This window comes from Seriola aureovittata, chromosome 11, assembly GCF_021018895.1.
Source record: "Seriola aureovittata isolate HTS-2021-v1 ecotype China chromosome 11, ASM2101889v1, whole genome shotgun sequence".
Lineage (NCBI taxonomy): Eukaryota > Metazoa > Chordata > Actinopteri > Carangiformes > Carangidae > Seriola > Seriola aureovittata.
In genome coordinates, this window is record NC_079374.1 from 7,264,900 (window position 1) to 7,289,872 (window position 24,973).

Here is a 24,973-nt window from a genome sequence, read left to right on the forward strand (position 1 = left end):
CCCCGACCATGTCCAAACCTTTTTCAGCCTGGTTTGGCTCTGGGCCTGAATTGCTCCCTTTAGGCCTGTAGGAGTGAAACCAGCTTAAATCATACCTGCCCTCTGGGTGGGGTGATCGTGTAGTTCTGCTTTAAACATGAAATCTATCCACTAAGACTTAACAGAATATGGATGTATTTTATATAGAGAGTTAAAGCCGCAGAGGGAACCGCTGTGTATACACACTACATTTCTCTCTGACTTGGGGGATTTATTTGTTTTGAAAGCCTCCAACAAAACTTGAATCACTGTGAGAAAAATCCAGACAGTTTATTTGGGAAAATGAAACACATACAAAAAACCAACAGTGTAATCCTCCTGGTCCACCCCTGGAACACAGCTGGGAGGAGATGTTTATATATACAAACAGTCAGAAATCTCTGTTATGATTCAAGCGATGGTGAGGATGGCTCGCTCCCTCTTCCTCCTCTTCTTCTTCTTCTCCTCCAGCCGGCCCGTGGCGTCAGCGAAGAACATCACGTCCTCTTTGCTCTGGATCTCCCGCTGGAGGAACTGGAGGGCCGCGCTGTTGAAGCCCATCACGTCCTGAAACACGCAAAGAAGAAGAAGAGGTGAGGAAATGGGGAAAAAAGGAAGGGTGTGATGAAGACGATAGATCTGTCTCTTTTTTTCCAGTTACTTACTCTGATTTCGTGCACTTTTGAGAGAGTATTCATCCGTAGCTCATCGATGACAGACAGCAACATCTGGTTACTGGAGATCTGGCCAAAATGGATCCTAGAAAGAGACAACAAGTACACAATGACTTTCTCAGCTCATCCAGTTTTCTGTTGTTCATTTTTTTGTCTGACAGGCTGCCAGATTTCTGAACCCACACCTCACCACCACAGCCAGCCAAGGATTTCATCTGACTACCAAACACAACACCCTTTTCTTTTCCACTCACAGACGCAGATCACTCACTTGAGCAGGAAGAACAGGCAGCGGCAGACCAGCTCCACCTCCAGGCCCTGCTGGATGTAGCTGTTGAAGAGCCTCAGCAGCTCTGGGACGTAAGGGAACGGTAACACCAGCAGAGAGATCTCCAGCTCACTGGTGATCACAACACAAACACATGGAAAAGGAAAAACAAACCCCACAGAGCGTGATTACATATACAGAGAAGATGCAGATGGTGATTTGGTTTATTGAAGTCAGAGTGGAAAATCACGTGGGTTTGGTCTGGTCACCCCGGGCTCACAGCTTACCTGGATCTGACCTTCCTTATGACATCTAGAACGTAGCGGGACGGCTGAAAGAGAGACAACGATGGACTCGGTTACCTACAGCTGAAAACAACCTCTAAATAATACATTTAAATTGATTGTATATATCACTCTTCAGTTACTGGAGGCAACGCTGGCTGCTCTACTCACTGAAACATTTCCAAAGGCCACCAGGATAGGATTGGGTTTCGGTGGAGGAAGCTGCAAAACAACATCAACCATGATCGTGAAATCATAAAAATGCACAGAAAATTAAAAATAAAGAAACTGAGAGAAAGTTTTCCCATCACAGCAGTCGTTTAGTTTTAGTGTTGCATGGTAGCTGTAAGGTTGACTTGACGATGGGGCTCTACCTCTTTGCCTGCATGCTCACAGGCATATTTATGCTCCTCCATCTTCCTGTTTTCCTCTTTGTAAAGCTCCAAAGCCTCCATTATTCGCTCTGCCTGCAAAGAAATCACAGGACAACAAGAACATCAACAAAGAAGATAAAAACCTGCTAAATCTGTAGCTTCTGTACAGATCTAATAATCCTGTTTCCCCTGCTTGAGTGCTTAGTGGCACTTACAACAATCAATATCATCAACTACAGCCTCAAACTGATGCTCTGAGTGAGATTCAGCAGGTGTTATTAAGAATGAGGAGGATGTTCTTGGTAGAGGACGTGAAGTGGACTCACAGCTTTGACTGTCTCAACAGTCTTCTTGCCGGCTGGTGCCGCCTCTCCTTGAGTCTCTCCAGGTACCTGTGGATTAAAAAACATTAATGCATCACTTACATCCAGCTAACACAACAATAAAACTGATTTGCTTTTATTTAAAACAGACCCAATTTCATTTTTAATTTCCTTTAATTCGGCGAGCGTGATTCCATTCGAACTGTTATTTAGGTGATTCAAGATCTGAGCATAACAAAGTAAAGATTTAACTAGTTTGGCATTAGTTGTGAGAGGTGATTTTGACCCTTCCACCAAAAACTCTGTCCTGACTTGCTTGAAAAAGGCCGGTGTGAAGCTGTGTCACTCAAATATACATGTAAGTAACGTCTGAAACAATCGAAAGATGTTGATGAAGTTTGGAAGTTAAAAACTGAGCACTCACCACAGGCACATCTCCTTTGGCCATGCTCTCCTCAAACTCTGCTTCTCGTTCCTGTGAAAACAAAAAACGGTTTCATTCAGCGAGGCGGAGAACCCGAGCCGTGGACAATCTGTTGACCGTCAACCTCTGCCTCACCATCTCCCGCTCCTCCTCCAGGATGATGGGCTCCCTGGTTCTTTCCCACAGGCGCAGGGACTTGTCGTGGGATGACGACACGATATGGTCGCCGTTGGGGCTGATGGCCAGACACCACACCTCCCGATGGTGTCCCTGTGGAGAGGTTTGTCATTGTTACAGTGCCGGGGAGCAACAGGGGCAAAATTCCTGCTGTGCAAGGGCATTACTGGGCAGGAAAAAAAAAATCACTTATTAACAACCAATTCATCTCTAAACTTTTACTCAGAACCACCTAACAACCATCATGTCACACCCTAGCAACCAACATGTTCAGCCACAGTAGAGATGGGGCTATAGGTATGATGATGTATGTCGGTCGGCCCATTAGTCCATGTGTAATTTTACTTATATCAACAGCTATAGGATGGACTGCCTTAAGTCCTGTTAAATAATCATGCAGCAACCACCTGGTGTAAATGCACCAAATCTAGTTTAGGGGTCTCTGTATGACGAGTCTGAGGTGTGGTCAGTGTTGCATTTCAGCATTTGAGGTCCCGCCAGACGAAGCTTGGGCTGAACCTCCTGAACTTAAATATCAAGGCCGTGGAGAGAAGCGTCACCTCTAGGGTCTGGATGTGCTCAAACTTGTCCGCGTCCCACTGTTTGATCTTCCTGTCCTTCCCTGCTGTGAAGAACAGATGAGTCTTGGGGACAAACTGGAGGAACATGACGCTGTGGAGGACAAACGGGGAGAGAGGAAGAGAGAGGAAGTCAGAGAAGCAAATAGAAAATAATCCAAAGGTTAAAAAACAGGGAGCAGAAATAATAAGATGGATGACAGAAACACAAAAGCAAGTTAACTCTGCAGTCACTTGAAAAGAAAGAAAGAGAAAAGCAGGGAGGAACATGGCAGGACAAGATAGAAAGTTAACAAGCAAGAAACAGCAAAAAAGAATCACAAGATCAAAAGAGAGGCCTGCAGAGAGAAAAATAAACACAGAAAGGCTAAAAATGAACCAAAAGGAAAATTAAATAAAGTCAAGGCAGAAAAACAGCAAGGACAGAGAGCGAGATGATCCATGAGAGACCAGATGAGCGGGTGAGATGAAAGAGCAGCTGGTGTGAAGTCACAGGGCAGGCCGAGTTAACAGGACACGGATCAGAGTCCCTGACCACAACAGATGAAGTCAGAGCTGGAGACTCAGCAGCTGACAAACTGATTTCATTACCACACGTTTGATAAAAACTGCTCCAGTGAAGCTGTGACCGTTTGGTTTGTGTCTGTGTTGTTGGGCGTTACCTGTCATCATGTGCGAACATGGAGCGGTGACAGTCGCCAAAGTCCAAGCCCCAGATCTTCACGTTTCTGTCAGCGGATCCGGTGGCGATGAGTGTGTTATCCTGGTTAATAACACAAACACTAGGTCAGAGTCTTTGGGTCAAGATGACTTTCTACATGAGTCCCTGTGGTTTCTACAAGCTGATGCAATGAAAAAAGTAAAGACCAACATCAAAGAGGGGCCCAGATGTAAACGAGCGAGGTGGAAAGTGGGACTGGTGACATCTAGAAAAACCAGCGTGGTTTGCTCGTATTTAGATCTAGAAAATGAAAATGAGGTGGTATGTAGGCTGTGTCAACAAGAGCGAGGATCCAACGCACCCAGCTCACAGTCTGCCATTAGGGAAAGATACAGAACTGTCAAACCCCGAACTAACAGACTGAGGAACAGCATCTTCCCCAGAGCTGTAGCCTCCATCGCCCCCTCACTCTCCTCCAACCCTCCAACTTCTCTTATTTTGCCTTCTAGTATTTTTTGTTAAATATTTGTTTCTCGCTGTTGGTTTCTGACAAGTACCAAACATAATGTTGCTGTACGCCTACAATGACATATTAAATGTGTTATTGAAAGAACGCTGCAGGTTGCTGGCGCTGCTAACATTAGCCACACTCGGAACAACACAACACTGCAGACGCTGTGAACCCGCTCGGTCTAAAAAGGTAACGAAGCTCATGTTTTCTGAGTGTTTTGTTACTTTAAAACTAGTCCACTATTCTGAATTTAAATTTCTGCTTAACCGACAGGGAAATGAGTGGTTAACACGCAGAGGAGGCAGAGAAGAAGAAGAGCTAGTAAAGCAAGCTAGTCAACATAAATGTAAACTATTCTGGATTTAAAATACTTTTAAAAAATGGCTTGCAACATGTTTGTTTGACCTCCAGGATACACTCAACATGTTTCAGCAAGTAATAATGGATGTAAACTTGTTTGTTTACAAGAAAACTCCACAGAACCTTTGAGGATGATACGACATGTAGAGTTATTGATCTAATTAATCTAATCGAGTTAAAGTTGTTTATAAAAATTCAACCTTGGTGTTTTTGTTACCGATAAACAGCTGAGATCAAAGAAAAGATGTGAAATACTCACATGTGAGATGTCCAGACAAAGCACAGGCAGCTTGTGTCCATACAGAGACAAGAAGAACTAAAGCAGGGAGAGGGAGACGGGTTCAGTTGTCATGTAAACAGAATCTCTCACTTATATGGCATTGGTGTATCTAATACAGGTGATGTCATGTATGTGGCGCGCACCTTCAGTGTGTCTGTGTAGAAGATCTTGACGGTGCAGTCTAACAAAGAGACGGCCAGCAGCCTGTGGTCCGGAGAAAACTTCACACACAGAACGTCTTCCTCCAGCTGCAGCGTGCGTGTGTGTTTCACTGTAAGCCTCCTGCAACACACACACACACACACACACACACACACACACACACACACACACACACACACACACACACAATAATATCAATCACACAGACAAAAACAAAAATACTAAAGAAATCACCTTTATTATAGAAATGTTTTTTATAATTTCACTGAAATGAGATCTGCTGTGTCGGGGGTTCACCAACTTTTCACGTCAATGAAAAGCAGGTAGTAGAGATCATTTCTACCCTTGAAAAAACTATTTAACAAAGGTTTAGTTCCAGGAGACAGTATCTGTTGTAGCTTTATTTAAGATGTAAGGAAATATGAGACTGATTCCTGAACATGGAGCAAGGTGGTGACTTACTTCTGGCCGGTCCCCTGGTCCTTGATCAGCTCAAACTCCCAAAACTTCACTGTCTTGTCCGCACTTCCTGTCACGATCCCCCTCTATGGTGATCACACACACACACACACACACACACACACACACCATAAATAAATAAAACACACAGAAAAGCCAGTACATATAGTTGCAAGATTATTTAAATATCTGACTAAGACAGACTACGTGCTACAGACAGTCAGGGTTACCTGATCTGGGGCCAGGCACAGGGACCACAGGGCTCCATTATGGGCATCTACAGTCTCCAGGAGGCTTCCTGAGGCCAACTCAAAGATCTGCAGCTTCCCGCTCTATGACAGGAAAAAACCACACTCGGTGAAAAGGTGTAGATCCTGTAGATTCTTCTTCTTCTTAACAGGTCTAAAGGTTTTACAGCCACACTAGCAACCCTGTTCTCTCATTCCACATCCACGCGCTCTTAATTAAATCTTCTGAATGAAATACAAAACTAAAGAGCTATTCATAGAAAAGTAGAACCCCGATGCAGTTCTACTATAAACATATACTGGTTTGTGTTGGAATACCTTCGTTCCCAGGATGATCTGTCTGTCTCCGGGCACGAAGAGGGAGCAGAGGGCGTAATCACAGGACATGGTGCGAATCACCTGCAGAGTTGACCTGTGGCGGAGGATGGTGACGTCCAGTTAGAAAATCATCATCATCGACCAATCGATAACTGCAACGAGCTCTGACAACGAGTGTGATCAAATGGACTTTCTGAGGCGGTTTCACCTGTTCCACACTTTGACCGTGTCTCCGGAGGCGGACAGGATGGCCAGGTTGTCGGAGCTGAAGGCCAGGGTGCGGACGTCGGTGCGGTGGCCGCCGATTGTGAGGCGAGACGTCTTATTGGCTGTGGGGGTCTTGCCTGATGTCTTCAGGCTGTAGGTCTCAACGGTGTTGTTCTGCAGCAGCAGCGCCACCTTCAGCTCGCCACCCGCACACGACAGGCAGTCTGCCCACCTGAGAGGGGGATGGAGGGGAGAGGTGTGTGAGGTCTGGATGAGGATCTCTAACCTCTAAGCTCCTGTTATGTTCGGCTCCACGCTGACCTGATCTTGGCGGAGGCTTTGATGTTTGTCAGTCTGATGATCTCGTCTTTCAGCATCCTCTCCACCACCGGCTCTGCTGCCTCCTCTGCTGCCTCCTCTTGAGCTCTGCACAAGAAGTCCTGAACTTAAAACTCCACCACTCAGTTCAGACTGCAGCACAGCAGTGGCACAAGGTTTAAAGGTTGGTGCAATAATAGGTGAAATATTTAAAATGCTAGTTTAAGGGGAAGCAGCAGCAGTAGCACTTCATCACAGTAATACAAAATAACAAGAGGTACAGGTGGTGACAGTTGTAGAGAGAGAGTCAGGTAACTGCAGGTATCAGTATCTGTGTGTTTGTCGGCTTGTAAGTAACAAAAAAATACGGCACAGAAACAAACTACAGTTGGTCTGAGTTCGTTTAGAAACACTGTCACTGTTACACAGTTAGTTTGTTCTCAGAGACTCAGACCTGCAGTACGGACCAGGCTACAGACGGCAGTGTGCAGCTCTTAAGCTCTTCTCATCAGTAGTAACATGAGTTGTGACAGCGAGCTTGTTCTTACTTGGCCGCCTTCTTTTTTGCTTTCTTCAGCTTCTTTGTCATTTTCTTCTGCACCTCCTCCTCTGACAGAACAGTGAACAGCTCCAGGACTGAATCATTGCCCTGATGGAGGCACAGGGAGAGATACGTGTATGGCACTATTTATATTATATTTATATTATTTTAAAGACACAAGGCGCACCGATTGCATAGAAAACTACTAAACAAGAAAGTAAAAATCTCTCTGTAATAACAACAACCAACCAGTTTCCCCTCATGTTGAGAAGAACACACTGATAATAGGATTGATTTGCACTCATGCTGTCAGGCTGTGGCCTTTTGGATGAAGTTTAATGATGTTTAAACATAAGTAGAAACTGCATTAAATGAGCAAAATCACTAATTCACTTAAATAAAAAGTCACAAGAGCGCATTCAGTCCAGTGTGACAGAATTGATGGAATGATTCATGATTTCTGGGTTGTCTATTCCAGACGTTTCACGACCTTTCGTAAGGAACCGGAAAAAGCGCTTCGACACTCACGTGACAGGCGATGACTCTGGCCTTCCTGTCTGTGGTCAGAGAGACAACTCTGTCTCTGGCCTCTCTCAGGATGGAGCCCGCCTTCTTACAACTCAAGATCCGCTGGGAGACAAAGACGGAGAAAAAGTTTAAAGCCAAGTATCTATCTGAGGTCAGGAAGGTGGACTCCTGCTGTTGTAAAGTGTATATATATATATATATATTTATGATCCAGGTTTTCCTTTAGTGGCTGCAAATGAACCAGAGATGCTTTCTTCATCCGTGTGAGACATACATGACTAGATAAGGAATTAATTGAAAACATTATATATCTATTTATTCTTTATCTTTTTATTACAGTATCACATTAACGACTGCTTTTTTTACCTCTTCAAGATTTTCGTCCCCCCCTTCCTCATTGTCTTCATCGTCGTCGTCACCCAGCAGAGTTTTCCCCTTCTTCACTTTGGGCTCACCCTCAGCTTTTTCCTGAGCAGGGAGCAAACACAAACACACAGACAGAGACGGAGCCTTTACAACAACTGATGCAACTTCATCAACATGTGCACAAAACTAATATTGATACGATTTACAACCAGGTTCAATGTTCAGTCAAATTAATGTCAGACTGAAATTTTCTTTTTAGTTATGAAGCAATTCAAATTTTTTTTTTTTGACAAAGTTTCTGTAGGTTGGACTCTTTTCTTTGGCTATCGGTGCTCGAGCTAACGTCCGCTTCTTCTCTGTGTCGTCAGGCACCGGCAGGAGAGACACCTGCATGTAGCAGAGCTGCAGCCTTCCTCACCTCCTGCAGGTAGCTGATGTCCCAGGCTCGAAGCTCGCTGTCAGCTGAGCCTGTTAACAGCCTCTTCTCCTGGTTCAGCAGCGCCATGCTCCACACCTGACACACACACACACAGACACAACCAGACACACACACACACACACACACACACACACACACACACAACACACACACACACACACACACACACACACACACACACACACACACACACCAACAAATACCATCACATAGATTCATCTCAATCAGGGAGGACAATGTCAAACTGAACTAAATATCAATTTTCAAATGGGCCGTTTTTCCTCATCAGTGTCTGACAGGAAACCAAACAAACATCAGGACAGTTCAAACGTTTGTGCAGAGTTGTTAATGATACATCGTACAACACGTAACGTCCTCCCTTTCTAATAACAAACTTCAACCAGTGAACATGTATCATGTTAAAAATGGTGATGCAGAAAAACAAAAACACGTCTGGATTTCTACTGGCTTTGAGTTCATTACTTAATTTGTGGATGGAGTACAAAGGTTGCTGACGACAACGACAGAGAGCTGTTTCCCAAAGAGAAGTCGCAGAGATCTAATCGTCAGCCTCCGTTCATTTAACTGAATCCATCCCATTTCCCTTGACTAATGTCAACAACTGATGTAATACAATCAAGTGATCAATTATCAAATTAAAAATCAGGACACTCATACGACGTTATCTCTGATCCAGAAACGAGCAGAACTGAAAGAGACCGATGAGACTGTGAGAAGTGAAACCTGCCTGGGATTGTTCTGACAGCTCTGGTTATATTTACATGTTTAATACCCTGATCCTTTTTCCAGAAACTACTAAATGAAACCTTGAAACTGATTCTATTTAATCAGCTAAAGCTAAATCCTGTTAATTCTCAGTCAGCCGTCCTCAGTGACCTCTGCTCATAGAGTAAGAAGCCCCTCACCTCACTGCGGTGGCCCACCATGGTCTTGAAGCAGTGCTGCGTGTCCAGGTCCCACCACTTCACAAAGCTGTCTTTGGAGCTGTATTCAGAAAATCACATGAAACATCCAATTACATTTAAGGTTTTAATGATTGAAACATAAGCCACGTAGTGCAGCTTAGACTCACAGCCACATACATACAAAGTAACACCGTGTATTTGTTGTGTGATAACAGGTGGAAATTTCATAATCCTCTAATTCGTCTAAAATTAAAATGGAATTGCTTTTGCTTGGAGAATGAAGTTTCCTCTTGTCCCGACTCCTCGACTGTGTGTGTGGGTGTGTAGCTGTGTGTGTGGTGGGATCTCTTAAAGCTTTATTAATGGGTGAATAATCTCATAAAACTCTGCAGATGCATTCTAGACATTCTGAACTATCATTGCAAAATAAATTACAATAAATTAAGTTAAAGTTAGTTTTAAAAAATAAGCTACAGAGAGCCATCACCACTGAGGACACAGGGGACATAAGTTTGACTTTTCTGTGTGCTCAATGATCCTTGATGATTCATGATTGTAATAATCTGTTGTCTGTTTTTAGACTCTACTTATTATCAATGAATTTGTCAATCATCCAAGGCATCATGGGAAAGGTGTGTTACCTGGTGACCAGGAGGTTCTTGTCTCTGAGAAACAGCGCCTGTGTGATGACGTCTTTATGGCCTCTCAGCCTGTACAGGCCACACTCATTGATGATGTCCCACACTATCACGTCTGTGTCCTGAAGGAGGAGGAAACGGTGATAAAAGCTTAATGCACATTATAACAAACAGGCAACAAACTACTATCCCACAATCCATGTAATCTGATTCATTTTATCAGGTCTCAACAAAAAAGGATTCGCCTGCAAATAAAGTGCCTCAAGAAGGTGAAACCCAGGTAATCTTCTACTGATTTTAACACCTGTGCTTCTCAGGTGAACGTGCAAAGGTATAATTACATTAAGAATATGTACGAAAACAAACAGCAGTAAAAACCTGCCTGACTTACCCTGGAACCAGTGACGAGCCGCGCTCCCAGTCCGTCATATTGTATAACGGTGACAGCAGACTTGTGGCCGTTGAAGGAGACGTTGGTCTCGCCGTTCATCAGGCTGAAGATTCGCACAGCACCGTCCTCGTAACCCACGGCGATATGGATGCCATCAGGTGAAGGGCAGAGGAAGGTGACCTCGTGTTTCTGGCCCTGCAGGATCAGGACCTTGACGAAGAGACAGAAACACAGAAGCTGGATGAAATCCGGAGACGATCTGAGTTGGGAGAAGTTTGTGCAGGAGACCTGGAGCTGGACCTCACCTTCTCTCCTTTTCGGACATCCCAGATGAAGACCTGTTCACATGCGGCCACGGCGACATAGCGCCCTTTCTCTCCTCCTCGGAGGGTCACATATGTGATGTTGGCTTTCTGGCTACCGATTACTCCGAACACTGCGCTGGCAGCGTAGCGCAGGTATTGTTTGGTCAACCCCATGACCAGCAGCCTCAAGGTGACGCTGATTCCTATTGCAAAGGGAACATTGGTGATAGTTATTATGAAAATACACTGTTAGGCTTTGACTAGTCACCCCTTACACATAGTGTATGTCGCCCTGAATGCTGAGCAAATAGTAACTTCATTCTACTATATTTAATATTTCATCTTAAAATATGACTATAACATTTATTTGTTTATCAAAATAGTCGTAGATTAATTTTCTGTGGACTGACTAAACGATTAATCGACAAATGCACGTATGTGATTTAGCCTTTGGAATCTAAACTGATATCTCATAGCTCACTGATACCGATAGGCCGATTCAAAATATTGATTAGAAATCTTACTGACTGAGAGTGTAACTGTTTCATTTAGTCTCTTTTCTAGCCTGCAGGTGAGGGCGTTCATGTCATGTTATTGAGCATCTTAATGCATACTTTAAAGCATTTAAGTATACACTCTGATCGCTGTTTATAGAAACACAAGTCCACCTGTTTGTTTGAATACACACCTGAATATTTATTTAAATCACTGAAAATGTGTTTATTTTGTTATTTTATTTTTCTCTTGTAAATGAGATCTTGATTTCAATGTTACTTCCTGATTAAATAAAGTATGTGTGTGTGTGTGTGTGTGTGTGTTTGTGGGGGAGTCATTACCATTACAATGTAATTACACAGTAAAGAGAGCAGAGTTTGACTGACACAATTAATTAAACACCTCACAGAACAGGAGCATGAGTCATTAAAGATTAAACTTATGACTGACATTAGTGTGCTATATCACATTATTAATGTGCTACGACTTATAATGAGTCTGCCAGGGTCCATAGAGAGTTTAGACTGTTTGATGGCATTTTAATCTCCGGAAGTGTCACTTTGATATTTCTACTTGCCGGTTTCTGTAATTAACATTCGTATACTTTACTTTAATTAAGTAATAATTAACCTATAGACGTACTTTTTGGTAAATTTCTAGTGGATTGAACACGATAATCTACACAGGCAGAGGAGCGTTCGTTTTGACACAATGGACTCAGCCGCGTGGTCGGTGTTTAGCGCTTCAGACCATTGAATCGACTCGACATGCGGTAAACCCCGCCCGCCCAGATACCCATGTACAACAAATCGAGTACACGTAACCACGACACACCGGTTGTCCCTGTACCCACGTGGTGAAGTTGTTGGTTGAAACGCAGCACATAAAATCACATGTAACGTAGATTTAAGTCGGTAAATGTAAAACACAGAGTCCAGATTTCTACCGTCACTGCAGCGCGTTTAGTGTTTGTTCGGTTTCTTCTCTTACCTCTGAGGAGCGGCTGCTAGCTAAACTGTGCTGTGCTTCCTGTGGTCTGAGCTGCTGTTTCAGACCCGACCAATCGATCACACATCGACAAATTAAAAATAAAAAAATGATGGCATTACTCACTATTTTCTGAATTTTTACAAACAAAACAATAAGCTGATTAATCAGAAAAAAATAAGGAGATAAATTTATAATCTAAATAATCATTTGTTGCAGCCAATAGTTAAAATTAGCTGGTATGAGTTATAATAATCTAACGATATATATAATAGTCACGATGAGTTCTTCATTTAGTACTTTTAATATTTTGGTGATTTTTCTTACATACATTTATTTAAATAATATTTTCAATACAGGACTTTAACTCATAATAGAGAGTTTTTATAGATATATATGGTATTAGTACTTATGTAAAAGATCTGAGTACTTCTTTCACCACTGAGTGTTTTTGATCGATCGCTCTCTTTCTGTTGTTTTTGTCTGGAGTCCACGACCCCCCAGATGCTCCAGATGAAACTCAAACACTTGATTAGGCAAAGCTTTTATTTTATTGAACTGTGACGAAGAAATCCTCATATTTTAGTTGCACAGTTTAGTTTACTGATGTTGTTATTGACAGAAAAACGCAGTGACTTCCACAGGTCCCTAAAGAACCTCAGCGGAAGTGTTTTTCGCTTATTAGTCAGCTGATTAGGAACTGAGGAGATAAACCAAGCTAAATAGAAATTACAGGAATAGTACCGGAAACGGGCTACAAAATAAAAGCGTTTAATATTGATATGCTCACTTTAAATTCTTATTTCACACATATACATTCTGCAGTATAAAGGAACTTCTAGACTCTTTCAATACAGTATTAATCTAAATTATTTTTAATAATGTAATTTATGTAATTAGATACAAACAAATGTGTTGAGTGAGTATTTTACTCACACAACTATTAAACGCATATTTAGTATATGAGTGTGTTAGACATTGAAAAGTTAATTAATTGTGATACAAGGGTCTCTTCCATTCACTTAAAGTCCTTCTTTGCTCAAAATGTGTTGTACTTTCTTTGTTGTACTTATCATTACTGAATTTGTTGATGTTGGAGCTTCACTGTGCAGAATGATGTGAGTTCAGAGTTTTACACTTAGTTTTCACATTGACTGACTGAGGAGGGAAATGTATACAACACATATACATGGGAGCATGGTTTTGTACCATTTCAACCTGGAAGTCAAATTATGGTCCAGTATACAATTTACAAGCCTCCAGTGCACATATGCTGAGAATGGACTTTTCAGTGAAATTCTTAAACTTGAAATTTAGAGCATATCTGCATATTCATAGATACTGGGTTTTATTAATGAGGGAGAAGAAGTAGATGTAAATATCTTTTTTTGTGTAAAAAATATCAGACACAAACACATTTTCACAACTTATCATCTAAATTTTCTAAAAACTACATTTTAAAGAAGCGCTTGTAGTTTGATGAATCGCTTGTCGTTTTATTTTGAAACTTTAAACCGGATGTTGTTGTATATAGTTGCTACCTTTACGTGACAGCAGTGAGCACCTAGCATGTTGGCTAAATGTGTAAACCTGCTTAATTGGCACTTTTAAACTCATTTTTTGTGTGTTTTTGCGGCTACTTTGCTCGCTATTATGAGAACTGAGAAGAACGACAACACCTCTTGAGTCTAAACACGTCGTGTCAAGATTTATTGATAATTTTTTATATGATTTTTTGGCGTGGACATCACCTCTGCCTGGAGGAAATACAACTGCCTAGTTAGGTGGGTAACTGCTGATTTTACGGTTAATAGAGACACTGACTGACCGAGACACAGTCTCCGTCTATTTATAAAGGAAATATTACTCTTGTGGACTATCTTAAATATGTTTAGGAAAATAAAGGATTTAACATAAGGGGTGGAAATTGGTCTCTTAGGACCAGTCCTGCCTTTGACTTTCTCCCTACCGTCCTGTGTTATGGTTAATTTAATGATATGCAGCTGTTACGGAGCCTTCTAGCATTGAAACAGTGGAAAATTAATCATAATAATGTCGTGGTTGTCATGAAACCACGAATAAAAGCGAAAAATCCAGATATATACTCTCTGGAAAGCAACGTGTCTTCCTTATCTTTGATATAAACTCAGGTTTATTGGCTGTTCAGTGCTGATTAACCTTCTTCCTTTATAATGACCTCAAACCCAATGATGCCTTCAAACTGCTTGTTCAGTCTGAGCAACAGTGCAAACTAAAAGATAATCAAATTACGATGATGTAAAACAAATAAAGGCAAAGTTTTGATTATTTAATGTTTGGCATTCTTGCTTGATAAATGATTTAATCAGTCAATGAATGATTAGCATTGTCCATCGGCTAATCGATTGTTTCAGCACTAGATATTTGTACTAAGTATAACAGACAGAAAAAAACTGCAACTTCTCATTTTAGAAACTGGAAAGAGCTGAAAATGAATTTTTACTTCTTACATGACTTAATCAAAATCAAAATTGGTGATTCGTAATACCAGCTGATTGTGTTATCACTGACGAAATAACCAATCGACTTTAATCTGTGACACAACCTGTGACTTTATTTCTGTTGTCCTCGTGGAAGGGTCGGTGTGCTGAGTTCAGCTCAGGCTGTCACCACATGTCTGGACAGAGATGCTGCTGTCATGATGGTATTTGATGAAGCATGAAGCTCATCTCCTCTAATCTGCAGATAATGTTATTACATGCAGGGTTCTCATTCAGCTTGTGGCTGCAGTCAGACAGATGATAAAAAGATATATGAAGACTTAGTTCGTAACCCAAAACAACTGAATATTTTTAATGAAGTAGATGCAGTTTCAGTTATGCAACAATAGCTAACAATTATTTTCATTTTTGTTTAATCTAAAAATGTTCTTTTTAAATAATTGGTCTGTAAAATGTAGACCTGGAACAATACAATTATTTTTGGAAGCAACTAATCTGTTGAGAATTTTTCTTTTCAATTAATCTGTTAATTGTTTCATCTGTAAAATGTCACAAAGACAGAAACGCAGCAAATCCCAATGTCTGAGAAACTGAAACCAGCAAATGTTTTGGAATTTTTGCTTCATGTGTGACTTGAAAGATTAACTGATCAAATTATGGCGCTGAAAGTTTGAGTCCGTTCATTGGTTTAGTTGATCATTTAGTTTATCAACAGACAATTAATCTTTGTTTGGTAGCAAATAATCATTTCCATCTGTCTCTTAAGTTCTGCTGAACATTTTATTCATTATTTTCTGACAAAGTGATTCCTTGATTAACTGAGAGGAGAGAGTGATCAACAGATTATTTGATAATGGAAATTATTAAAACCCTAATGAAATAACTAGTGAAAGTTGTTGTCAGTCTGCTGTTGATTGACTGACTGTATCCAGGGAGAGGTGAACAACACTGACTGACAGATACTGAATTAAACTTTGAGGCAAATTTCCGATTTTTGATTCAAGGCTTCATGAATAAATTTAACTTGACTTTATATCTACTGCTAAAGTATAATTCAAATTTCTCTTTTCACCCTGTTTGCAGCGGGGCTGCTTGGAGACCAGGCGCCAGCCTGTAGAGCCAGAGGGGATGGATCCTCTGGGTGCTCGCTCCCAGTTTGTAGACATCCAGACTCTCCCCACGTGGCAGCAGCAGCTGGGCGAGGATGGTGAGGAAACACCGCGGGACCAGAACGACAGTCTGCTCAGTCAACAGGCCTTCCCCTCGCCCTTCCCCTTCAGAGCCGACATCAACCGCAAGATCATGCTGTTGTGAGTCACTTGTATATTTCTTCACATTGTTGCTGTCGGGCGAAAGTTAAAGTTAACAGACATGCCTCCAGTCGGGGATCAGATAATCTTTTAAATAGAGATACAAAATACGAACAACCAAAACTTCACAGTATTTTGTCCTGGATTGAATTGATCAAAACTTCCGTGTTTCTGGTTTGGTTTAGAGAAGTTTCACTAATACCAACACACCATGTAAAAAAGAGTCTTACCAAAGGCTGGAGCTTATTACCACCAACAAGGAGGTTAAGTTTCACCCACTCCTGTCGTTGGTTCGTTTGTTTATTTGTTGATCGTGCAAAAAGTACTGAACCACTTTGCACCAAACTTGGCTTTGCCAATTTCTCAGGAAATGGATCTGAATGTGGCCGATCATAATCTGGGTCTGATAGACCTGTGTAGGATTGTTTGGCCATGCTGGAAGTATGTGCTCTACTGAGTGCCAGTGTAGTTTTCATCATTTAAATCTCCTGATTATTTTCTCAAATTTAATGGATTAGGCATTTAGTCTATAAAATGTAAAAAAAAAAAATGGTTTGATGTCTTTAAATTGTCCAGAACCTACGGAGATTTAATTTACTGACACATATGTCAAAGACAATAAACAAATCTTCTGACACGAGAAGCTGAAACCAGAAAATGTTTCATATTGTCACTTGAAAAATGAGTAAAATGATTGATTGATTGATTGATTGATTGATTATCAAAATACCTGTTAAGTAAGTAACTATGAAAAAGCTTTAATTAAAGTGTTTGCTATACTTCTTCTGTGTTCAGTCACTCTGCTGAAAACACTAATTCATTTCATTAGTCTGAGTTTTTGTGGAAAGTTTCACTGTGGGTTTAAATGTAAATACTGTTTCAGACCTTGGCCCAGAACTTTTCTCTGTTTCCATAGTTGTTGTGACTGTGGGATTATGTTATTATGTTCTGTTGTTTTTGTGCCTTCATGCTGATGTTTTGGCTTCTTTGTTTAAACCTTCCTCGTGGAGTCATTCACAGAGCGAACTGACTGTCGTCCTGTTTGCACTTAAGTCTTTCAGTGACAAGATGAGAATGAAACCTGATGATAAAACATCCTTTATTTGTTCATCCTGTATTTATTTAATATTCTAATGACTGGAAAATTGATTTATACCCCTCACACTTCATTTTGCCCTGAGGTGGCCAGTTACTGAGAACGGGGAGCTTTGTTGTTTTTGGACACAAAGTGAAGAAGTTTCCAAACAAAATCTCTTTATTTGTCTTTATGAGTTTTCATTTGTTAAATGTTCGTGGGAATGTGTGGCTCTAACTCTTGAACTCATTATTACTGGCTTTTAATGTGTAGCAGTAGTTGAAGGTTTTTCTGTTTTCATGCCTTTGGAAGCTGCTGTGGATGAAAGCTGAACTGAACAGACTGAGAAGGGGGATTTTTTTTCACTTGAGCTAAATGCTCCTTTGAAATCATCTTTTCATAGACACCTTTTCATACTTCATGGACTTGTTGTGTACAAATACATCAGGTTTTCAATAGTTCTTTATATCTCAGCCAAGTAGTAGCCTCACACTGTGGTCATGCTGTTTTAAATAAGATTAAAAATATTTTTAGCCCATTTAAAGTCGTGATTTCAGTCTGTGAAATATTGGTTAATGGTATCAGAAGATTCTTACATTTACTCGTTATAAAACGATCCAGATTGGACATTAATGTTTCAGTAGCTGCAGAGCAGCAGCTTGGAAGTGACTGCTAGTTAACACGCGCTTAAATGGGCCGTGTTTCAGTCACGGTTTCACACTTGTGCCGTTTTCTGACAACAGAAACAGAAAAAAAAAGAAATGAGAACAGCGTTATTGGGAATTCAGCTGTCTGAAAATACTGAGAGAGCAGGAGAGAAGCGAACAGATAAAGACTGAAACCATCTGACACGAGGCAGAATGCAAATACAGCACGATGGTGTCAGTTGTTTACAGCGGCTCCTCAGACCTTTTTAAATACATCTTGATTTTTGCACATTGACCATACGTCCCAGCCGTATACTAGGTTTTAACTAGAGCTCCTGTAAATGTCACGGCCTTCACCAGAGAAAACATCATAGTTTTGTTGAGCGATGGAGGAGAGACGTGGCTGTGACGGTGTTTATTTTTGCTTTGCATGTGTTCTGTTCATCAGTGTCGGTCAACAGTGGTATCAGATGTGAGTGGCATCCTAGAAAGTGCAGGAGCAGTAACACAAACCCCCCCGTCAGGTTTTAGTAGCAGCTTTGGCTCTGTAGTGTAAACACTGCCTGTGTTTCTCCACGTGCTCATCCTGTTCAGTCCAGAGTCCAGATCACTCCACAAATCCTCTTTGTGGAGGAACACATGACGGCCTGGAGCCCGACTTGGCAGCGGTTTCTCTGTGAGAGCCTTGTTGTTGCGGCGACCTTCTCCTGCTCAGTCATCGGGAGCGAGCACATTCCTGCCGCACCAACATGACCAGGGAGAAAGGACCCTCGAGCAGCGAGGCCTTGTAGCTTGTGACCACTTAAAATAAGAAAAATCTCCTCTTGTGACCTCTTGTGGTTGCAAATGTCCATGAGTGGTGAGCAGCCCCAGTTGTTGATTGACAGTTGGCAGGATGGTGAGCAGCAGCAGCTTCATTATTATGGATGTGAAGGCAACAAGGTGGTAATGAGCAAAGACACTTTTAAGTGGTAATCATGGGACTGCTGTCAAAATGAAACCTAACTGAAGAGCAGCTATAATTGCATAAACAATTTTCAGCAAATTGAGTTCTACAGTGTGTCATTTAATTTAGTTTGAGTTTTATTGTTCAAATGACATATTTCCATTGCAATTTCAAATTAAAAACCATGTGTCATATATATATATATATATATATATATATATTATATATATATATATATATATATATATATAAGTAAGTCATTTGTGTTTGAAAGTTAAATTCACTGTAAAACAAATCTCTTGGTGAGAATCCAGCTCACTCTTAGTGAGTCTGCACTTTTGCAGGTTTGGGTTTAAGTTCCTGATTAATCAGAATTTAGTTTATTGCTAATTAGGTTTTCCACATACAAGGAATTTGCTTTAGTGTTTTGGTGCATATCAATAATCATAGTAAGAAGAAAAAGGAGATATAAACAAAGATAAGATAATTAAGATAAGTTTAATAAGATAATTTTAAATCAGATTTTTTTCCCCAAAAAAAATGATGTCAAATGATCAACAATCTAATCTCGAATACTTCGTTGCCCACACATGAAGGACAGGCCTCTGAATAAATCAGAATAAGGATAGCAATGGGTGAAAATGGGACACGGGACTCTGCATGTAACAAAACATGTTTGTAGCTGCTGGAGTCATGACACAGATACGTCAGCGTGTCATCATTCATATCACATGAGAAATGATGGTGCTGTTTTCATGTGTGAGTGTATTTTTGTTTATAACCCAATGCACAGTTAATAAGACGCTTGTCAGGACAAGTGCACACTTTGTATTTATACAGATGTACAGTATATGACTGAGGCTGCCAGCGAGTCTGTTTCTCACTAAGAGTTATTTTCTGGTTGGCTTTGTGTTGTGACTCATCTTTTATTAACCGAAGAAGGATGATGTAAAATAAAAAAACTAAAAAAAAAAAAAAAAAAAAGGCCTTCTCATTCCTGGAGGCTGAACTTGTCTTGTGACCAAATGCCTTCAACACATGGTCGAGTAGTTCCTTATTGTTGCTTCCAAACAAACCCCCAAGGACTTGAGAGTGAAGAAATGACTTTATTGAAGCAGTAAAATAAGCATTTTATTTTTGGCTGAATGCTGTGTCCTCGAGGTTGTTTGGATAAGTGTGTGTGTGTGTGTGTGTGTGTGTGTGTGTGTGTGTGTGTGTGTGTGTGTGTGTGTGTGGTCACCCAGTTACTGTTCCAACTATTTGGAGATGAGATAAAAGTTGAATAATCCCCAGACTGGGGATTTGCTGCAGTAAATAAAATATTAATAAGAATCTAGCAAACGGAGAGTGTTTTACCAAAGAAATACTGTTATTTGAGAATACACACCAGCAGCAATTGATCATGAAGACCCTTAGAAAAACTTTATGACAAAAACATACATAACACAATGGTATGACACCAAAATAATTGAGCGTCTCTTTAAGATTTCTACAAGATTTAGAGCGAAACTAAATCTTAAGATGTAATCGGAAGTGGCCAGATAACAACGCATACACTGAAACTTTAATGGAGTGACTTGTATTTCTTTCCTCGGCAGCACCGGAGACATCGCCCTGCTGAACTGCACCGCCATCGTGAACACCAGCAACGAGTCGCTCAACGACAAGAACCCGGTGTCTGACAGCATCCATCAGCTCGCGGGGCCGGAGCTGCGAGACGAGCTGCTCAAACTCAAAGGTAGAGCTGACCTGAAAAACTGGAGGGAAGGTTTGAGTTTCTCTTGTCAGCGATGCCGCAGGCAGAACAGCATAAATGTCAGAGGGAGAAGACAGAATATGAGTGTGTGTATTCACTGGTGGTTTTATATAGACTTAACCAGCCACATGATGCTCAGCCGAATTTAATTTGAAAAAAAAAAGGTCATACTGCTGTAAACGGTAAATGATCTTTTAAAGTGTTTCCACAGCTGTTACTCATTAACAAATGCAAGAGATGAAACCGAAATAAAACTTCTACAGAACGAGAACATTAATACAGATTGTGTTTGGAGAATTTTACGTCATAAAGTGTCAGTTTCTCAGATCTGTGCAGTCACCTGTCACCAATCATGCTCCAGACACACACACACACACACACACACACACACACACACACACACACACACACACACACACACACACACACACCCTGTTCCTGTCTGTGTCTTCACTCCACAATATAAATTATAGCAGCAGTATAATATAACATATAGAAGTGATTTTCACAGCATGTTCTATTATATAGAAGAAATGTTGCTGATTAGTGGATTAATTAATCAGTCGACTGTGAAATAATAATAATAATCTGCAAGTGTTTTGATAATCATTTAATCGTTTCCGTCGTTTCCAGCTTCTCAGATTAAACTATTTGCATCTTCTCTTTGTTTTATATGATGGTAAACTGAATATATTTTTGGTTTGGAGCTTCGGTTGGTCAAAAAATCAAACATTTAATCCATTAATGGAGAAAATAATCCGCAGATTAATCAATAACGAAGGTAGTCAAGTTGACAAAAACTAGAAAACAAGAAGCAGCTCTACTGTGAGCATCAAAAATATGTTGTTCATCCAAAACATACTCGGGTGGTGACACGTTCCAGGTGTTAAAGGTGAATATCTCAAAACTGAAAATATCTGCATGAGTAGACTCCAAAATGTTTTTTTTTTTTTTTTTGTAATTTGGACAGTTTGAACCTTTTTAAAGTCTTTTAGGAATCCGTTCTTGAAAAGTCAAATTTGTAAGTTGCCAGATGTTTTTCTCAGTCAGCTTCACTTTCATCTGCATGTTTGTGTGCAGGATGTCGGACAGGGGAGGCGAAGCTGACCAAAGGCTTCAACCTGGCAGCGAGGTTCATCATCCACACGGTGGGACCAAAGTTCAAGAGCAAGTACAGGACGGCGGCTGAGAGCTCGCTGTACAGCTGCTACAGGAACGTCATGCAGCTGGCCGCGTAAGAACCCATCACATCAGCCGCTCAGTCACTCAGTCAGTCAATCCTCAACTCACATCGCTTGTATAAACACTCAGCTCTCACTATTTCTAACGTTGAGTTCATCTGACAAAGCTGCTCGTTATACAAGGGAGTCCGTTCATTAGGGTCGAGCCATCAGGACACAATCTTTCAGATTTCAGCCTCTTACATTCTCTCCGCTCAGATTGTGTTTGATAAACATTATTTGCGTCTGACAGGTGCAAATAAACAGTGATGTGATGGAAGCCACTCAGAGCTCCGCAGCTCTCCTCAAAAAATGTATTAGGAGTAAACATCTGAGAAACACTGTTGGGAGAAAAGCTACATCTGCCTCTGGGGTGGAGGGTAAAACCTGAAATTTAGAGAGATTTATTAACTCAATTAAGATTTAAAATATTGAAAGAGGCTTGAGGATAATCAGTTAAATACATTTATGCTATACTTCCACTAGGAGGTTAATTGAAGACATTATAAAACAATATTTTCTTTGTGGCTTCTTAGGCTGTTTAATAACATGATGTAATTAACATGTAAAATACAATAAAAAATGTGAACAAAGAGTAATGTACTGCAACAATTACTTTTAACATGATAAAGTACTGTTATCATTTGGTTTTGTGTGTGTGTGTGTGTGTGTGTGTGTGTGTGTGTGTGTGTGTGTGTGTGTAACCCGTCACTGGTGTGAAATATAAATTGTGGTGTAGTATATGTGAGACTTTCTGTTTTTCTTGCCGCCACAGAGAGCAATCAATGGCGTCTGTTGGCCTCTGTGTGGTGAGCACGACCAAACGGGGTTACCCACTGGAGGATGCTACACACATCGCTTTCAGTAAGACACACACACACACACACACATACACACCCATATGCACACAGTTTTCATTTTATCAGCGAGTTACAGACATACACAACTTGTGGTAAAATTGGTAGTGATAGGATTTTATCATGTCGGATATCACACTTGTTTTTTGATACACAATCACACACACACAAACACACACACACACACAAACAATCCCATATTGTCACAATTGTCTTGGAAACTAAGTTATACTGCAGCACTTCATGACTTGTGGCCATATTTACTCTGAATTAGGTCAACAAATTGTACAGGCAGACAGTCATGAACACACACTGCAGATCACACGCTGACACGATAAGATCATAATCTGATAATGGAAGCAACAGAAACATCCATGTCTCGATTGCACCTGAACCCACCCAGTGACCTGAACTGCCTCCTGAGGAGGTGAAGCATCAGACCACATGAACTGAGTGTTCAGGACACGTGTAGGAGCCGCTCTGTATGTACATAGAGACACTTCACAGTCAGTATAACAGGATATAATTCAACAGCAGCACAAACTACAGAGTGACTACAGATAAATCAGCACCTCTCTAAAGCCGTTTGAACAAAAGCTGAACATTATAACCTTCATGAATGGAGGATTTACTGCAGGACTGTTGTATTAAAGTGCATTTGTTAGTTTTACAATTAGATACACAAGTAAAAACATACGTGTTTATTATTTTTCTAGTTTAGAAATAATTTGTCCAGGTAGCGACAAAGTTTGTCAAAAAGCGTTTAAGTTTCTTATCAATGCAAACATTCAAAACATTCAGTGGTTCCGTCTTTAACGTGTGAATTTCTTTTATGTCTGTGAAAGTCTTTTGGTTTTGCAGCAATAAGGAGAAAGTTAAGTTTCTGGCGTTAATGTGTTTATAGGAACAGTGCGCAGGTTCTTGGAGAATCATGGGAACAGCATCGAGGCGGTGGTGTTCGCGGTGACAGAAACAGAGGAGGTGTGTATTGTGTACATGAACGAGCCAAGACTCTCCACACACACACACACACACACACACACACACACACACACACACACACACACACACACACACACACACACATTACACTGATTATCTCATAACAGCAGCACATGTCACCGTCTGGGAAATGTTAGACAGTGAGTGAACAGTAGTGGGGTGCACCCTAGTCAACGGTGGTGAGCACCTACCGACAGTCATCTGAGGAGGGACACACCATGGCAGGGTGTCGGGGTCTGTGCTGTGTTTACAGTACTTAAAGGATCTGTTGCTAACGTCTTGGTGTCAGATTCCACAGAGCAGCGTCGGAGCTGTTTCTGTGGCACATGGGAGAACAACAGCATATTACACAGAGAGGTGGTCGAAATGTATTTGGCTGAAAGCTGTATTTTTAGAAAGACTAAAAGATTTTTCTCACTGGCCACTTAGAGTTTATTAATGTCAATGTAATGATGCTACTCAAACTGTAAAGTAAATGTGCCCTCTATATTTAGCTCTTACATTTAAACGTTGTCAGCTGTTTGAGGACATCTCCCTGATGATGAAGACGTAGAGGTCTGACTTTACAAGTTGATGCGAAGCGAACAAATGCAGCATCAGTTTCTTGGCAGTGTTCTGGAGGACCCGCCTCCCCGGGCTGCGTCCCTCATAAGAGTCAGCATCGTTCCTCTTAATCGAGGAAGTGTTAACCGCATGAAGGGAACAAGTTCATACGACATGTCAGACGAACACAGTTTCAGTACACTTTTTAACTGTATTTCCTTTGAGGGTTCATAGTGCTTCACTCATTCACACACGTGAGAACTGACAGAAATATCTGTGTAAAGAAATTCAAACCCTGCTGTACACCCGGCCAGTCGCTGCACGAAGACGGCACAGATACTTCAGATGAAGCATCCTGTCGCCTTTAGTGTTGGACTGAACCCACATGTTCCTCTTATTTAAAACCAGACTTCCTTATGCTTTTCTAATACGCCACTGTGTATATTTTGGGGCATTAATATGAATCCTGACGCGTTCGTGTGCTCTTCCAGCTGGTGTATAAGAAGTTACTGCCTCTGTACTACCCTCGCTCTGAGGAAGAGGAGAAGGCCTGCCTGCCTCTCATCCCCGCGGACATTGGCAACTCCGAGGGTGAACCCGTTGTCCCAGAGAGACAGATCCGCATTGCAGAGAAGCCAGGCAGCCTGGAAGGTACACCACGTCCACACAAAATCGTTTTTGTATAATGTGATGAAATGTTTCCCAGCATTACGAAGGACGTGTACTGTAATGTGCTTCACCCACATGTCAGTAATGTGTTTATATGAGTAGGAATTATATTTTTCCAAGTGGTTGATCTATAATTTTGGAATCAGATTTAATTCTCGTGTCAGTTATAATTAATCCATGATCAGCCGATGGGACTTTACGTCTGCGA

The 24,973-nt window shown here is 41.1% G+C and overlaps 2 protein-coding genes across 3 annotated transcripts in view; one reads left to right on the plus strand and one right to left on the minus strand.

The window, feature by feature from the left end:
- Positions 1–288: 288 nt before the first annotated feature.
- wdr3 (WD repeat domain 3) lies at positions 289–12,319 on the minus strand. Its single transcript, XM_056390238.1, has 27 exons — positions 12,264–12,319; positions 10,779–10,981; positions 10,474–10,683; positions 10,086–10,204; positions 9,445–9,523; positions 8,498–8,593; positions 8,080–8,181; positions 7,714–7,815; positions 7,193–7,293; positions 6,648–6,752; positions 6,328–6,558; positions 6,120–6,213; positions 5,784–5,885; positions 5,557–5,639; positions 5,076–5,214; positions 4,912–4,968; positions 3,783–3,883; positions 3,103–3,214; positions 2,501–2,635; positions 2,366–2,416; positions 1,945–2,010; positions 1,619–1,711; positions 1,416–1,466; positions 1,248–1,291; positions 964–1,092; positions 684–777; positions 289–585 (listed from the first exon to the last, which is right to left on the minus strand). The coding sequence occupies exons 2-27, from the start codon at positions 10,950–10,952 to the stop codon at positions 430–432; spliced, it is 2,826 nt and encodes a 941-aa protein (XP_056246213.1). The 5' UTR covers positions 10,953–10,981; positions 12,264–12,319; the 3' UTR covers positions 289–429.
- A 1,494-nt stretch (positions 12,320–13,813) lies between these two features.
- Positions 13,814–24,973, plus strand: part of gdap2 (ganglioside induced differentiation associated protein 2) — a 59,528-nt gene continuing 48,368 nt past the window's right edge. For both annotated transcript variants that reach the window (XM_056389113.1, XM_056389112.1), the window contains exons 1-7: positions 13,814–14,044; positions 15,824–16,050; positions 20,317–20,456; positions 21,555–21,708; positions 22,470–22,558; positions 23,456–23,532; positions 24,588–24,747. In XM_056389113.1, the coding sequence (XP_056245088.1) occupies positions 15,869–16,050; positions 20,317–20,456; positions 21,555–21,708; positions 22,470–22,558; positions 23,456–23,532; positions 24,588–24,747 (802 nt within the window). In that variant the 5' untranslated portion in view covers positions 13,814–14,044; positions 15,824–15,868. The remainder of the gene's footprint in view (positions 14,045–15,823; positions 16,051–20,316; positions 20,457–21,554; positions 21,709–22,469; positions 22,559–23,455; positions 23,533–24,587; positions 24,748–24,973) is intronic.

Coding starts and splice junctions, on each gene's coding strand:
- wdr3 (XM_056390238.1), bottom strand. CDS start 10,952: ATGGGGTTGACCAAACAATACCTGCGCTACGCTGCCAGCGCAGTGTTC. Junction 5,215..5,556: donor GACCAGGGGACCGGCCAGAA/GTAAGTCACCAC, acceptor TGTGTGTTGCAG/GAGGCTTACAGTGAAACACA. Junction 1,292..1,415: donor TGGCCTTTGGAAATGTTTCA/GTGAGTAGAGCA, acceptor TCTCTCTTTCAG/CCGTCCCGCTACGTTCTAGA.